At 32.8% G+C, this 18,577-nt stretch overlaps 1 protein-coding gene across 1 annotated transcript in view; it reads right to left on the bottom strand.

Moving 5' to 3' along the window:
* Window positions 1-6,561: 6,561 nt before the first annotated feature.
* LOC132740876 (voltage-dependent calcium channel subunit alpha-2/delta-3-like) overlaps window positions 6,562-18,577 on the bottom strand; it is a 57,193-nt gene continuing 45,177 nt past the window's right edge. The window contains exons 18-22 of the mRNA XM_060728921.1: window positions 17,992-18,193; window positions 17,180-17,390; window positions 16,328-16,466; window positions 14,493-14,655; window positions 6,562-9,779 (exon numbers count right to left, since the gene is read on the bottom strand). Coding sequence (XP_060584904.1) covers window positions 9,578-9,779; window positions 14,493-14,655; window positions 16,328-16,466; window positions 17,180-17,390; window positions 17,992-18,193 — 917 coding nt within the window. The 3' untranslated portion in view covers window positions 6,562-9,577. The remainder of the gene's footprint in view (window positions 9,780-14,492; window positions 14,656-16,327; window positions 16,467-17,179; window positions 17,391-17,991; window positions 18,194-18,577) is intronic.

Here is an 18,577-nt window from a genome sequence, read left to right on the forward strand (position 1 = left end):
AAATTAATCACCTGTCTACCAGTTACATTAAAAAAAAATTGTCAAAATCTACATCAAGTATAAAACTGACATGGCATATTCAATTGAGTATGTGGTTCAAGTTTTAAGATTGTAGCTCTTTCCACATGAAAGAAATTTTAGTCCCATGATCAAACTCTAGCTAAGTCACTTGAACCAAACTTCTATTTTGCATCTTATAATCCAATTTTCATAGGTGTACATCAAAATAAAAACAGATAACATTTATATAGAAAAATTAGTGTTTCAAACTGGAAAAATAATGGCCTCCACATACAGATTATCTAGAACACTGGAAAAATAATGGCCTCCAAATACAGGTTATCTAGAACAATAAGCTTCCAAACTAAAAAAACAATGGCCGCCACATACAGATTATCTAAAACAATAATTTCCAAACTGGAAAAATAATGGCCTCCAAATACAGGTTATCTAGAACAATAAGCTTCCAAACTAAAAAAACAATGGCCGCCACATACATTTATACAAATATTACATAAATAGAAGGTATAAAATGTGGTTTAGCACTGAATTTATTGAACATGTTGAATAAAATTATATTAAGCACGCCTCTGGTAGGTAAAATGATACTTCTTATTTGACATGCTATTCAACATCATTTGTACACAGTCACTGAAGTAGCATATGTGATTTATATTTATAGTGAAACAGTTTCATATCAATGAAGAAAATAAAACATATAATTTTATATGTTATGCTATTTAAATAGATAAATTTATGTGTAAAAAAATGTATATCTGCCAAAACTGACTAAAGCCATGTTGCCAGGGGGCTTTAAAACTCTTTTTGATATGATAAAATCTTTAGTATTATGAAATAATCAGTTTATAAAAACTAAATAGAACTAAGTGCTTCGAATTAAATATAAGCAGTTAGGAAAAGTCAGAAACAGCAAACTATCCTCAATTTGAGGTGGGTTCTTTTTCTACAAAAATCACCTGAAAAGAATGTGACTTGTACTGAGCCACTTTGAAATAAATCTTACTGTTACATTCTAAAACGTAATCAAATGGAATCTTTTGGGTACACTTGAAATCACTCTGGCTTTTATCATAGATTTTATATTTTTATGATGAAAAGTGAGTAGGAAAAATATAAATGAGTTCTTAATTCAGTTTGTCAGGCCTGTCTCATGGGTAGCATTTAAACATTATACAAGTAATAACTGTGGCTTAACTTATACATGTATGAAAAATCAGTATCAGACAATCCTTCTCAAGAATTCACCTTGTATGAACCACTTCCTTGTTTTAAATAGACAATAGATGAAAAAATATTAAAAACTTTGTTAACTTTTTGTGAACCCTTGCCAATGCCATTTAGGATATATTCAGTCATAACAATGAATGTTTCTATGAATTGAATTTTATTCCCATTGGAATATCAGATATATTTTGCAATCAGGAGAGAGTAAAATAACCAGGCAATGACTTTCAAAATGTTAACCTCATCTTTATAAAGTAAATCTCTGGATTTTCTTGTTATTTTGTGCTGTGTAAATAGGATCTGAGAATCTTCCCAAGATGGAAAATACCTAGAAGGGAAATTGTCAATAGTTAAGACTTCAGAAGGTAGATTTTTTTAGATCAACAATTAAACATCTATCATAATAAAAGAGGCAGAAATCTCAAGTATTGTTATTTTGTCCTGATATATATATATAAGTACTTTTATGGCATCTTACACAAGGCATTCACTTTTTACTTTTTTTTCATTTTAAAAGTGCATGTATCTATATTCAAATTTGCTGAAATTAACACTTAAATTTGCTGAAAATTAACGCTTATAAATTTGCAGAAAATTTACAGTTTAAAAGAGTATAGGCAAAGATACCACTCATACTGAACATTCAACTGTGATATCTTACTTTTAGGTTTAAATAACTTCTCACAGAATAGGGAATATTTTGAAATAACTACTCAATGAATAGGAAACATTTTAAAATAACTACTCAATGAATGGGGAACATTTTGAAATAACTACTCACTGAATAGGGAACATTTTGAAATAACTACTCAATGAATGAGGAACATTTTGAAATAACTACTCACTGAATAGGAAACATTTTAAAATAACTACTCACAGAATAGGGAATATTTTGAAATAACTACTCAATGAATAGGAAACATTTTAAAATAACTACTCACTGAATTGGGAACATTTTAAAATAACTACTCACTGAATGGGGATCATTTTGAAATAACTACTCACAGAATAGGGAATATTTTGAAATAACTACTCACTGAATAGGAAACATTTTAAAATAACTACTCAATGAATGGGGAACATTTTAAAATAACTACTCACTGAATGGGGATCATTTTGAAATAACTACTCACAGAATAGGGAATATTTTGAAATAACTACTCACTAAATAGGGAACATTTTAAAATAACTACTCACTAAATAGGGAACATTTTAAAATAACTACTCAATGAATGGGGAACATTTTGAAATAACTACTCACTGATTAGGAAACATTTTGAAATAACTACTCACAGAATAGGGAATATTTTGAAATAACTACTAACTAAATAGGGAACATTTTAAAATAACTACTCACTAAATAGGGAACATTTTAAAATAACTACTCAATGAATAGGGAATATTTTGAAATAACTACTCACTGAATAGGAAACATTTTAAAATAATTATACTCACTGAATGGGGAACATTTTAAAATAACTACTCACTAAATAGGGAACATTTTGAAATAACTACTCACTAAATAGGGAACATTTTAAAATAACTACTCACTGAATGGGGAACATTTTAAAATAACTACTTACTGAATAAGGAACATTTTGAAATAACTACTCACTAAATAGGGAACATTTTAAAACAAGAGGGCCATGATGGCCCTGAGGTCGCTCACCTGTATATAGGCCCCCCCAACGTTGCAGGGCCAATTTAACCCAAGGGCTTTTATTTGCACAAACTTGGTAGACACCCATAAGAAGATGTTTCATGCTAAACATCTAAGCTCTAGCTCATTGGGCTTTTTAAAAGAAGATTTTTTTAAAGTTTTTACTATACACATATAGTTAAAAACAATGACACCCCTTGGGCCGGGCCAGTTTTGACCCCAGGGCTTTTATTTGAACAAACTTTGTAGACACTTACTAGAAGATGTTTCATACTTAATATCTAAACTCCAGCTATTTGGGTTTTTTCAAAGAAGATTTTTTAAGTTTTTGCTTTACACATATAAGGAAAATCAATGACCCCCGGGGCGGTGCCAATTTTGACCCCAGGGCTTTTATTTGAACAAACTTGGTAGACACCTATTAGAACATGTTTGATGCTAAATATCTTAGCCATAGCTCTTTGAGTTCTTTAAAAGAAGATTTTTTAAGTTTTTACTATATGCATATAGGGAAAATCAATGACCCCCCGGGGCGGGGCCAATTTTGACCCCAGGGCTTTTATTTGAACAAACTTGGTAGACACTTATTAGAACATGTTTCATGCTAAATATCTTAGCTCTAACTCTTTTGGTTCTTTAAAAGAAGATTTTTTAAGTTTTTACTATATGCATATAGGGAAAATCAATGACCCCCTGGGGCGGGGCCAATTTTGACCCCAGGGCTTTTATTTGAACAAACTTGGTAGACACCTATTAGAACATGTTTGATGCTCAATATCTTAGCCATAGCTCTTTGAGTTCTTTAAAAGAAGATTTTTTAAGTTTTTACTATATGCATATAGGGAAAATCAATGACCCCCGGGGCAGGGCCAATTTTGACCCCAGGGCTTTTATTTGAACAAACTTGGTAGACACCCATTAGAACATGTTTCATGCTAAATATCTTAGCTCTAGCTCTTTGGGTTCTTTAAAAGAAGAATTTTTAAGTTTTTACTATATGCATATAGGAAAAATCAATGACCCCCAGGGGCGGGGCCAATTTTGACCCCAGGGCTTTTATTTGAACAAACTTGGTAGACACTCACTAGAAGATGTTTCATGCCAAATATCTAAGCTCTAGCTCTTATGGTTTTTTAAAAGAAGATATTTAAAGGTTTTTCTTTCGGTTGCCATGGCAACCAGAGTTCTGCATGGAATTAAATTATTTGAACAATTTTTAAAGGTGACCACCAAAGGAACATTCCTGTGAAGTTTGGATGAAATTGGCTTAGTGGTTTATGAGGAGATGTCATTTAGAGTAAAAGTTTACGGACGGACGGACGCCGGACGAAAAGCGATCACAAAAGCTCACCCTGCCCTGTCACTTTGTGAAAGGTGAGCTAATAACTACTCACTGAATGGGGAACATTTTAAAATAACTACTCACTGAATAGGGAACATTTTGAAATAACTCCTCACTGAATAGGGAACATTTTGGAATAACTACTCACTGAATAGGGAACAATTTGAAATAACTACTCACTAAATAGGAAACATTTTAAAATAACTACTCAATAATTGGGGAACATTTTGAAATAACTACTCACTGAATAGGGAGCATTTATAATAACTACTCAATGAATGGGGAACATTTTGAAATAATTACTCACTGAATAGGGGAACATTTTGAAATAACTACTCACTGAATAGGGAACATTTTGGAATAACTCCTCACTGAATAGGGGAACATTTTGAAATAACTACTCACTGAATAGGGGAACATTTTGAAATAACTACTCACTGAATAGGGGAACATTTTGAAATAACTCCTCACTGAATAGGGGAACATTTTGAAATAACTACTCACTGAATAGGGAACATTTTGAAATAACTACTCACTGAATAGGGAGCATTTATAATAACTACTCAATGAATGGGGAACATTTTGAAATAATTACTCACTGAATAGGGGAACATTTTGAAATAACTACTCACTGAATAGGGAACATTTTGGAATAACTCCTCACTAAATAGGGGAACATTTTGAAATAACTCCTCACTGAATAGGGGAACATTTTGAAATAACTCCTCACTGAATAGGGGAACATTTTGAAATAACTACTCACTGAATAGGGGAACATTTTGAAATAACTCCTCACTGAATAGGGGAACATTTTGAAATAACTACTCACTGAATAGGGAACATTTTGAAATAACTACTCACTGAATAGGGAACATTTTGGAATAACTACTCACTGAATGGGGAACATTTTGAAATAACTACTCACTGAATAGGGGAACATTTTGAAATAACTACTCACTGAATAGGGAACATTTTGGAATAACTACTCACTGAATAGGGAACAATTTGAAATAACTACTCACTAAATAGGAAACATTTTAAAATAACTACTCAATAATTGGGGAACATTTTGAAATAACTACTCACTGAATAGGGAGCATTTATAATAACTACTCAATGAATGGGGAACATTTTGAAATAATTACTCACTTAAAAGGGAACATTTTGAAATAACTACTCACTAAAAAGGGAACATTTATAATAACTACTCAATGCATAGGGAACAATTAAGACTACTATACAACCATGATCATACTTATACAGCATGGTGTGACAGCTGATCCTGATATGCACAGTTTTCTGTATGTTTGTTTTGGGTTTTACGTCACATCGACACAGTATAGGTCATATCGCGACATTCCAGCTTTACTGGTGGAGGAAGACCTCAGGTGCCCTTCGGTGCATTATTTCAGGAACGAACGGGCACCTGAGTAGAACCACTGATGTTCCGTAAGCTAGCTGGATAGCTTCCTCACATGAAAGAATCCAAAGTCCCTGTCGGGATTGGAACCCACAGCGGTGAGGGGCAAGTGGTTTGAAGTTGACAACCTTAACCACTCAGTCACGGACGCACAGGTAGCATGGACAGATTTTATTGCCACAAACAGAGTTACAGGTAAATTTCTATCAAATACATTTTTCACCAAATCAGATTTTAGTATCTTCATTTATTATGATAGAAAGTCAGCACAACTTAGCAACCAATATCATTTGACTAAGATTTGGCAATCCCTTTACCATGATCTTAATATCTTACACATCACTGGAACTTTACCTTTATACCACTTGCAAAAGTCTTACATGAACTTGTACAACTTTTCATCTAGACAAAAACATACATTCATAATTTTTCAGGAAATATAAAAACAGGTACTATACTGACTGATTAGCAATCATAGTCACTTAGGATTGATTCTGTAGCTACCTGCAGGCTAAGCGATAAAAATACAGTTATGCATACATAATTATATACATTATGAAACAGATTAAATTTTGTTATCTAACAGATTTCTAGTTATTTAATACAAATGGTGGAGCTTATAATTATAATAAAAGGGAGTTAACTGTTGTATTATTCCATACTATAATTTTTTGGTCATGATTGGTTCATGAAAGGAAATTGTGTATAATTCTTGAAAAAGGGGATTTTCTGACTTAAGTTTTATAGACATCAAAAGCAGACAAAGTTGTTTTTGTAAACAAAATGAGACAAGTTGTTTTTGTAAACACACTTTAAAACTAGGTCACAGTAGCATCAAAAAAAGGTTAAGTTGTTTTTGTAAACAAACTTTAAAAAAAGACCTCACTTTAAAAAAAGACCTCTGGCATCAAAAGCAAGCAACTTGTTTTTGTAAACAAACTTTAAAAGAGGGCACTGGTATCAAAAGCAAACATTATTGTTGTTTGTTTACAGTATAAAACCATCTCAGAATATTACATAAATAGACATTCTTCAATATGTAGCCTTTCTGGCCATTCCCAGGTAATTAGAATGTACAATCGAGGCATGCAAAAGTAAATAACAACAACATGTTTTTCATTTGATTTAAAGGTAAATACTGGTTAGAAATATGGATGGCTCAAAATTACATCAAGTTAATATACTTATAACAAGAGTGCTACTAGATTAATCACCTAGCTGTCTACCAGTTACATTAAATTTTTTTGTCAAAATCTACATCAAGTATAAAACTGACATGGCATATTCAATTGAGTATGTGGTTCAAGTTTTAAGATTGTAGCTTTTTCCACATAAAAGAAAGTTTAGTCCTTGATCAAACTCTAGCTAAGTCACTTGAACCAAACTTTTATTCTGCATTTAATAATCCAATTTTCATGTGCATGTGTACATCAAAATACAAATAGATAACATGTTTATAAAAAACTTAGTGTTTCAAACTGGAAAATAATGGCCCCCAAAAACAGATTTTCTAGAACACTGGAAAAATAATGGCCTCCAAATACAGGTTATCTAGAACAATAAGCTTCCAAACTAAAAAAACAATGGCAGCCACATACAGATTATCTAAAACAATAATTTTCCAAACTAGAATATGGCCTCCACATACAGATTAGCTAGAACAATAAGTTTCCAAACTGGAAAATTATGGCCTCCACATACAGATTAGCTAGAAAAAATAAGTTTCCAAACTGGAAAATTATGGCCTCCACATACAGATTATCTAGAACAATAATTTTCCAAACTGGAAAATAATGGCATCTACATACAGATTATCTAAAACAATAATTTTCCAAACTGGAAAATTATGGCCTCCACATACAGATTAGCTAGAACAATAAGTTTCCAAACTGGAAAATTATGGCCTCCACATACAGATTAGCTAGAACAATAAGTTTCCAAACTGGAAAATTATGGCATCCACATACAGATTATCTAGAACAATAATTTTCCAAACTGGAAAATTATGGCCTCCACATACAGATTAGCTAGAACAATAAGTTTCCAAACTGGAAAATTATGGCCTCCACATACAGATAATCTAGAACAATAATTTTCCAAACTGGAAAATAATGGCCTTTACATACAGATTATCTAGAACAATAATTTTCCAAACTGGAAAATAATGGCCTCCACATACAGGTTATCTAGAACAATAAGCTTCCAAACTAAAAAAAACAATGGCCGCCACATACAGATTATCTAGAACAATAATTTTCAAAACTGGAAAAATAATGGTATCCACATACAGATTATCTAAAACAATAATTTTCCAAACTGGAAAATTATGGCCTTCACATACAGATTAGCTAGAAAAATAATTTTCCAAACTGGAAAATAATGACGTCTGTATAAAGCTATCTTAGCTGACAGGAAATAATTGCATCCTTTTTATTTCTTCTGTGTCCTATCCTCCTATCTCATCCCACAGTATATAACAACCAGGTGGTCTGTAATATTAAAATAACTATCCTATGGCCGTCAAACTGTTGACATTCCATTATCCAACATGTTTTCTTAGTTTTTTCAAACTGATAAAGTCTGTCAATCCTTTAACCTTTATATCTACTGACAGACCTTGACATAGAACTTAACTTTGAATTAAATTTTACATTTTTGCTATATTTCACTATTTCAGGTCTTTCTTGAAATCTTAAAGAACTAATTGCGGCAGTATGTGTATCCATTATCTAAAGAAATTGCATATTCAAAAAAGAGCTAAATCATAATAATATTCATCATGAAGTCTTAGTCCTATTTTTAACGTTTAGACTTGAAACCTTACCTTGCTGCTTAGACTTTAATGCCACCAGAATAGAGCCAGGCCAGTCTACACATCCATGCAGTCTGACTAGGTTCAAAACTCTTTACTGTATAACTTCAAATTTTCATTTTAACATTCCCTAAATTGATCATGGACATTTCAATAAAAAAAGAAGCTGTACCAGTCAATATAAGAAATTCAGTTAGTTAAAGGAACTTCACTGATGTCCAAAAGCATAACAACATTAATTTTGAAAATCTTACATCATGTACATGGATCCAACCTGGGCACATAAACAGAAAAAATATGACAAGGGTAATAGAGGAATATACCCAGAATTAAATTGAAAATTGATAACAAGTGCAATTCTCAATTAGCAATTTAAGTTAAAAAGCATTACAACACTTTTCATTTTTATGTTATTTTGCACACTAAAAATGATTCTCTGGAAAAACGGAATGGACAAATGACTTCAATTTATGACACAAGTTTTTGGTACAGATTTTCATCAAATGAGCCGCATCATGACAAAACCAACATAATGGGTTCAAATTGTATAAAAATCTTGAAAAAATATTCCTAGTCCAGTCATGTCAAAAAACCTCTGTGGAGACCCTTTCACTGAAATGAAGACTGACTGTCAATAGTATATACAATGTTTTGGCAGCTCAGTCTTAGATAATCTCAATGTAGAAATCTCTTTAAATAATTAATGGACAATTCCAAAATCAAACTAGGTCATGTCCATTACATAAATTCGAAACTTAAAGGGTAAAATTCTGAATATGTACACTGGAAAACTTTTATGTACACTGTTTTTATATGCACCAGAGTATTTTTATGTGCATTTAAATGTTTTTTTCATGTACACTTGTGTATTTTCGTGTGCAATGAAATGTTTTTAATGTGCACTAGAGTGTTTTAATGTACACTTGAGTGTTTTCATGTACACTTGAGTATTTTCATGAATGTACACTTGAGTATTTTCATGAATGTACACTTGAGTATTTTCATGAATGTACACTTGAGTTGCTTTATATGCACAGGAATGTTTTTCAGAGTATAATGGAATGTCACTGTTGATTTTAAGTCTTGATTCCACTGGCACTATTTAATGACTAACATCAAAATCAGCAAACAGCTTAGTAACCATACAGATATAGTGTGTCTACAGCCTGTGGTATATGTACACGGTAGCTTGAGATCTCTTAATGCTGGGCATTTGTTCTGTCCTGCTAGAGTAACTGTTGGTGATTCCTCGTGGGCACAAGTCCCATTTATTATTCTGTAAGCCCCTGAGTTCACAATGCTGAAAACAAATACAATAAAAGAATAAAGAATGTTATTTTTAAAACAGTAAATACAGTGCAAGTTCTGCCAAGCTGCCCTCAGTAGAGTAATATCATATTTACAACAACACTATTTATTCCCCCACCCCCACCAATAAAAAAAAAAATTCCCCCGCCCCCCAAAAAAAACAAAAGATTCCACAAAAACTTACTATGCTGTAGCAACCTTTAACCTTTTTTTCCCAAAGATGTTGCAGTGGTTGTTATGTGGCAACTGTTTAGCTAATATTCAAGTCTTGTTAATGAAAAATTTATCCAAAACAGGAGACAAAAGGTTAACATGCTTATAGATCTATATAAAATCTACATGTATATTCTAAAATTAATAACCATCCTAGTTCAAAGGATAGGTCAGTTTTTTCTTGATCTCTGTTACAAACTTATTGTCGATCCAGTGTTTGACAAACACAAAGTGGGGATGTTTAGCTAACCTCTGTATATTTGCAAATGTACGATGACCTTGCTAGAATACAGATAAAGTTTTGATTTGAAGTAAACAGCCTTTACATGGTACCTGTTTCTAATGAAAAGAGCATACCTGTGATAACTGAAATCGGCCAAAACTGGATTTTCAGCTGGATTTTGGGGCTCAAAATTTGAGCTTTTTTTAACATCTTTAATTTCAACAAGCCTTAAACACATTTGATATCTAATATATATGTATTAATATTTTAACAATTTCATATCACCGAAAAAAAAAAGGACATAATCATATTGCCTATGTCCCATATTATTATAAGTCCACACAGAACAGTCACATTTCATTATTTTCAGTTTGCATATATGAGCCGTGTCACAACAAAACCAACGTTATGCGTTTGCAAACAGCATGGATCCTGATCAGACTGCGCGGATGTGCAGGCTGGTCTGGATCCGTGTTGGTCGCAAACCCACTATGTTGGTTTTGTCATGACGTGGCTCATATATTGAACAACAGTTGGGTGTCTCTGTCTTTTCTTGCTGAGACATTCAATAAATCAAAACAAAGAAGCGATTTTTTCTTCATATTTCACCATCAATGTGACATGTCAAAAAGTACTTGACATGTAACCCCGTATATAAAAAGTATATTTGAAAATGTGTTAGAAAAATTATAACTGATCAAAAGACAATGTCATGGTATTTTTTCTCAGGCAGTTAAATAACAGCAAGAAGTTTTCCATTTTAAATCCTTTATTTCTTAAAACTAGAACTCCGCGAGTCGGATGTGTCGCCTTCACAGTGAACAATATAGTTTAGGAAAAATGGCCAGAACAAAAATGAAATATGAAAATCAAAAAAGGGCAATAATTCAAAAAATAAGAAGTGCAGAGCAGCAGTTTCTGTGCACTGCGCTTCTTTTCAATAAGATCTATCATCATATGAAGTTTCAAGTCCAAGTATGAAAATTAATAAAGGGTAATAACTCAATAAATAAGAAATGAAGAGTACTGGTTCTTGTGCACTGCACTTCTTCTTAATGAGATCTATCATCCTATAAAGTTTCATGTTCATAGCTTTTGTACTTTAGGAGAAATGGCCTGGACAAAAATAAAGTATGAAAAGTAACAAAGGGCAATAACTCATAAAATAAGAAATGCAGAGTACCTGTTCTTGTGCACTGCACTTCTTCTTAACAAGATCTATCATCCTTTGAAGTTTGATGTCCATAGTTTTTATACTTTAGGAGAAATGGCCTGGACAATAAATAAAGTATGAAAATTAATAAAGGGCAATAACTCAAAAAATAAGAAATGCAGAGTACCTGTTATTATGCACTGCACTTCTTCTTAATGAGATCTATCATCCTATGAAAAGTCAAGTCTATGGCTTTTATACTTTAGGAGAAATGGCCCAGTCAAAAATAAAGTATGAAAATTAACAAAGGGCAATAACTCAAAAATGAGAAAAATGAGATCTATCAACCTATGATGTTTCATGTCCATAGCTTTTATACTTTAGGAGAAATGGCCTGGACAAAAATAAAGAGTGAAAATAAACAAAGGGCAATAACTCAAAAAATAAGAAATGCAGGGTACCGGTTCTTGCGCAATGCACTTTTTCTTAATGAGATCTATCATCCTATAAAGTTTCATGTCCATAGCTTTTGTACTTTAGGAGAAATGGCCTGGACAAAAATAAAGTATGAAAAGTAACAAAGGGCAATAACTCATAAAATAAGAAATGCAGAGTACCGGTTCTTGTGCACTGCACTTCTTCTTAACAAGATCTATCATCCTTTGAAGTTTGATGTCCATAGTTTTTATACTTTAGGAGAAATGGCCTGGACAATAAATAAAGTATGAAAATTAATAAAGGGCAATAACTCAAAAAATAAGAAATGCAGAGTACCGGTTCTTATGCACTGCACTTCTTCTTAATGTGATCTATCATCCTGTGAAAAGTCAAGTCCATGGCTTTTATACTTTAGGAGAAATGGCCCAGTCAAAAATAAAGTATGAAAATTAACAAAGGGCAATAACTCAAAAATTAAGAAGTGCAGAGTACTGGCTCTTGTGCACTGCACATTGGGTAATTATAAAAAGCATACATACCAAGTTTTAAGTCAATCCGACTTATAATTTCTGACTTATGCTCCGGAAAAGTTTAAGGGGACGCCGACAAAGACGCCGCCGACAAAAGTAACCCCTATATGTCGCCTTTTTCAAGGCGACACAAAAATAAAATAGTAATTTGAAAAATGTATATCCCTATAGGAATGAGAAGCATATTATTTATATTATAGACTCGCTAAAACAGATGAATTACACATAGTCCCATTTCAAACAGGTTTTAAAATTATCCTGGTTGACCATTAATCTGTATCAGTACAGCACCAATTAAAGAACATCTGGTGGTGCATACTTTTATTATATGTGCAAATTCTTACATGTAAATTTAAGCAGTCCTTCTGACATACCATGCAATACCTTCTGCCAAATAATGTGAAAGCCAACACGTGTTTAGTTAACATGTGAGACTTACTTAGGCTACCAACAAGAGGCCTTTGTCCTATTGAGTTGTTTATTACATCACCTTGTTGTCAATTAGCAACACTATATTTATTCCATTATTATACAGGATATTGACTATACAACAAAATTAAAGCATCATTTTTACCAATAAACATAATTTAAGGAAAGACTTAAACAACTTTTACAACTATACATGCCAGAAGTAATATCTCCCCTTAAAACTGCAGTGGTCTAACGGATAATTGCATTGTTGGTTACTCGGACACACTTCAGCCGTCAAGGAATAAACAAATCAATGCATGACACAATTCTCCTTCTATTAACCTATCAATCAGTGTTTGTATTGCAGGCGCTTAACCAATAAGAGCGTCCGATACAGAATGCATGACGTTGGGACATGTAACCCTGCCTTAAGTTTGTGGTCAGGTTGAGTCTTTGAAGTTGATAAGAAGTAGCGAGTGATGCAGATAAAATTAATGATCAGGCAATAGAAACTCAAAGAATCACAGACAAGTAATGTTTGAAACTAGCTTTGTCTCACGGTAACTGACGAACACTGAGGGGAAAATCCTTTACAACTCTAAATTTTTAAAGAAAGAACACAATGATTCATTAAATTATTAAAATATAATCGCAAAACAATCTATAATTATTCATAATACAAATGTTCATATCAAACTTTTTTAAGGTGAAAACCGGAAATGAAACTCCATTACCGATATTTCCATGAAGAATTCATTGGGTCCTTGCAGATTAAATTCCAGTGTAAATATTAGATCTAACTTTTATTTGACATTCTTCATTTTCTTTGTATCAAGAATTTGAATTATATATTAAGTAATTGAAGAAATCACTTAATTCTGGACGTAATTTTTAATAACATATATTGCTGAAAGAATCAACAATGTCATGTATGAAAAAATATGAGATTTCAGATGTATCACATTTCGGATACATGTTTAAGTTGTTACTTATTTGTGTTTAAAACTTGAAAGTTACAAATTATGTTGTAGAAATGCACATTTTTATGATAAAATGGGGGAAATATAAGTATATGTTTGCATAGTTTTAAGATTACAACTGGTTTGTGCTTGCTTAAAAATCCCCCTACTTTTGGTCCAAATCCCCTGCTTTTTAAAGCCAAATCCCCCTATCTGGGTGGCTGGAAATATGGCATGTATGATATTGACAGATATTATTCATCACAAATAACTGGAGGCATGGTTAACATTTTTAAGACAGGTGCCTTGTTTGATATTTTTGGGGGTATTTATTTAAGTTGGTATTAATTTATTGACTGAAAAACAAATATCGGGAATTCAATTTCCGATATCGGGAATCGGGATAAGGGTGAAAGGTGGGTCAAAATATTGAGATTTTTTATCCTGCAGGGATATCACATGTATGGAAGAGTAGTGTAGGAGTGGTACACCAAACTCATAATCTGGAGGTAGTAGGTTTTAATCCTACCAGGGGCGGGTTTTTTCCAAACATCTATATAAATTTTAATTAGATTGTAAAATTACGTTGTTTCCATATTATTATAGTTGACTCTCGTCAGTAAAAAAGCAAAGAATGTCTCACTTAGCACACATTACTATTGCACATGACTAAACAAAATGAACCTCCATGCCAAATCTGAGCACTGTAGACCAAGCTTTGATTAGTTATTGGTCGGACAAGCTTTTAGTCAGGTCAAGGTCACACAATGTAACTTACCTTCTAGTTATTTTACAGTTGAAGTTATAGAACAGAGACTCTCTATACTGTTTCCAGTTCTCTATAACAAGTAGGTAGAGATTCGTCTTGGGAAGTGTGGTAACATAGTAAAATCCTGACATACATGGTCCAGATACATTACCCGTTACCATCCGACTTGGACCTGTGTAGTAAGATTTATACATATTTTCATATACGTTGTAAAAATGTTGATTCTTATTCAACGGCATTCAACATTATTGTACAGATTTTCTGTAAGAAACGAGCAATAACAAGTTCCAAGTGGAACCATTATTTCTCGAGTACGGATTTCACAGTCCTATAGCTGACTGGGAAACAAACAAAAGCCCTCCCGGACAAAAGCCCTCCTGTCAAAAAATGACAAGGCGGACAAAAGCCCTCCCGTGAAAATGACAAGGCGGACAAAAGCCCTCCTGGGAAAATGACAGGGCGGACAAAAGCCCTCCCATAAAAATGACTTGGCGGACAAAAGCCCTCCCGTGAAAATAATAGGGCGGACAAAAGCCCTCCCGTAACAAAAATAGATATATATGTTAAATACCTGTGTTTTTTCATGGCACTCAACGTATTAGAATTGTTACATATATTTCTTGTTGTTTTCAATTGGCCTAAGTATATGTATGAGCTAGAACCACCTTTTTTCTGAATATACCTTTCTGAAATGTTTAACGAGGTAACTTTTTTACATGAATGTCGTTAAAAACAAAGTCACTTTTAAAAGTAATTGACTCATTACAAGGCACATTATAAATGTCTTGAACTTTTAAGTTAGATAATTTTAACTTCTTTTGATAATTTATTACTCTATTAATCTTAACTTCACATATCAGTAATCCTTCATATCTACGTGAATAAATATGCACTTACAGATTTTAGCACTAATTATTCAGATGCCTGTCAGGAATGTGCTCAAGCTCATACAAACAAGCTTATGCCAATAGAAAACAAAAATATTCACGATTACAATTTTGATATGTTGAGTGCATTGAAAAGAAAATATAAACTATCCAACGTACATAATTATGTATTTGCTGCGGGAGGGCTTTTGTCTGCCCTATCAATTTCACATGAGGGTTTTTGTCCGCCAAGTCATTTTTACGGGAGGGCTTTTGTCCGCCCCGTCATTTTCACAGGAGGGTTTTTGTCCGCCTTGTCATTTTCACGGGAGGGCTTTTGTCCGCCTTGACACTTTTTGACGGGAGGGTTTTTGTCCCGGAGGGCTTTTGTCCTACACTCTAGCTGACTCAATGACTGACTAATTTTTTCACTTGCCCTTACAAACAAGAGTTGTCCAAAAGTTTGCATAAAAGTTGCAGTATTGAAAATATAGCACACTTCTTGTATTTTTACTTAACATTTGTGTTCACTACAGAGAAATTATATAAGTATAAATGTTCAATTTCTAAAAATATACCGCACTGTTTGCATTTCTGAGTCCACATTTGTATCTATATTTAACCACACAGCAAATATTGCAGAAAACATGTGATATATATATTTTTTAATTCAATTTCAGAAATGAAATTTTGCCATCTGTGAAGCATGTCAAAATTTTGAAAATTTTCATCTACAAAAGGTGTTCTTAGTTCAATCCATAAACCGTAAGTACCATTTGTTGAAAGAATTCATTTAAAAATTTTACATCATACATCAAGAAAAAGTAGACTAAAATAGTGTAATGTTTTAGCCATTTCAAGAACAAGGGAATAATATGCACGTATGTTTATTTAAATCTCATCAAATTAGACAATCAATATGATAAAAAGCAACAGGAAACAAAACCTGTTTATTGTCAATTGGTCAATAATTCATACCTAATGCTGTTTCATTGACTGAATATCCCACTACATCTTGTATACATCCAAACTCATTGTTGAATTTTGGTATTGGCCCTTTATTTCTAATATAGTCATCTTGTTCTTCAGGGTTCTTTGGTATACCATCCAATGTTTCCTGCAATGAAAATGATTTCACCATCACCCTGCTGATCCCAAAAGTCAAGCAAGTGTGAACATTTAAATGCAGTCTAACCAAGCTTTTTTGTTCTGCCATTGAATTGTGGAAAACCCATAAAATTGAAAATCCTGGAATGGACTGTTTCAGATTCAAAGTAGAGCAAATCAACCACTCAAATTCAGCAAATCAAAGAAACTCCACTAAGGTCAAAAAGCCTAAGAACATAAAATTTGAAATTCTTAAATAGACCAAATGGGGCACTTATATGGGAAGATATGCAACAGATAAATAAGAAACAGACTCAGAAATAAACAGAAATAGTATTTTGTGCTATTCTTAGCCCGATTTGAGTAAAAAGCCATGGGACGCTTTTCAATTTTGGGTCATTTTTCACAATTAAATTTTTTTTTTTTTTGAAAAACGGAGCGAGCGAATGATCTGAAATTTAATACATACGTTGTTGAAGTAGATGTACATCAAATGGAACACTTATCACAAAAAATAATTTCCAGTCCTGTCATGTAAAATAACCTCAGTGGGGTCCCTTCAAAAAAGGTTAACCCTTGTCCAACATTCATGATATAAAACGATGTATATAATGTGACTAATTTGACACAAACTTAACAATACTACCCATTATCAGCATTAGTAATGCTCTAAAATACTTTAGTAACATTATAAAATTAATGATGGATAGATTTTACACAAACCTTCGGTTCCTCTGGCGTTATTCTACAAGATCCCTGGAAATCGACCTTCTCGGTCCTTCGTATAAAACCGTGTTTATACACCAGATCCTTCATTACCTCGCCTTCTTTTTCTCCGAGCTGCACTCGCTCGTACTTGCTCTCATCAAGGTCACTCGCCAATAAGAAATCAGGGTCCATTATCAGAAATGCATTTGAGTCGAACAAATAACATCTGGAAATAAAGTTTAATTATTATCTGTTTTCAGTCAATAAAATTACTTTTTCTTCAATTAGACCTGTAATAGACACATAGCAATTTAAGATACCAGTTTTGATATTAAGACATCTTCAGTTTAAAAAAATCTGGTTTTTTTTGTGAAATTTAAAGTTTAATTCTGAAGTCAGCATCAAGTTTACAGATTCAACATAAAAAACCTGAAGATTTTGTCACTGATTTTCTCGACTGTCAGAATTTATAATCATGATGAAATTAACCCAAGAGAAATGCTCTCTTTTTTGTAAATTACTTAAGTTTTATATAAATAAGAATTAAATTCTTTTGCTCATATGTAGAATGAAAAGTACTTGCATTTTTTTATGATAATGCAAACATTTTAAGTTTTGATAAAATAGTTATAAAATCGTGGAGCATTTCCATGCCAGGAAAAAACAAAGTAAGTAAATCTATTACTTATTTAAGTATAACCCTTCTTATAGTGTCCTTTCAGTCTTGCTACAACAAAATGCCCTATAATATGATGTAAATACCTCCATCTACCATATAATTAAATACTACACATGTATTTTTCAGAGAACATTTATTTATACAATACCTTGTGGAGCACCCAGGTTCCCCATCTGGACAATCATATAGCTGACCACAAGACTTTTTGAAGTCACTAGCTTCCATACTGTCCATTGTTTTGTTTTGGAAGTCATCATATAGAATATCAAGTCCAGTCACAGCCTCAACACGTTCTGTGGCACAGCGGCGATGATCATCGGCATAGGGGCTCTTACTTAGGTAACAAACCTCTGTAAACCAAAAAAAAAAATTTTCAATATTTTTTTGCCTTTGCTTCAAGCCAAAAGGTAAGCTAAAGAATTTCATGGCACTGGAAACACATTGGGTATGGCCATATAAATGGGGACAATTGACAATTAAAATACAGACAGAAAGCCAAAGAATGCCAAGGAAGCTCCCTAGCAACAACTCAAATGCAGTGGGGACTCTGTGAACATTCATAACCCCCTATTTATACATTGCTAACACAAAAGTTATTATTCAGCTTTTTTGTCAAAGAATCGGTCAAAAGTTCAAGCTTTTATAAGCATTATGCCAAAGATCTCATTAGCATTTTTTCTTATGAAAATTGGCAAATTTTGACAAGAATCTGGGTTTCCAACCAGTAAGTGTTA

This window comes from Ruditapes philippinarum, unplaced genomic scaffold (assembly GCF_026571515.1).
Source record: "Ruditapes philippinarum isolate M1 unplaced genomic scaffold, ASM2657151v2 ctg958_1_1_1_1, whole genome shotgun sequence".
Lineage (NCBI taxonomy): Eukaryota > Metazoa > Mollusca > Bivalvia > Venerida > Veneridae > Ruditapes > Ruditapes philippinarum.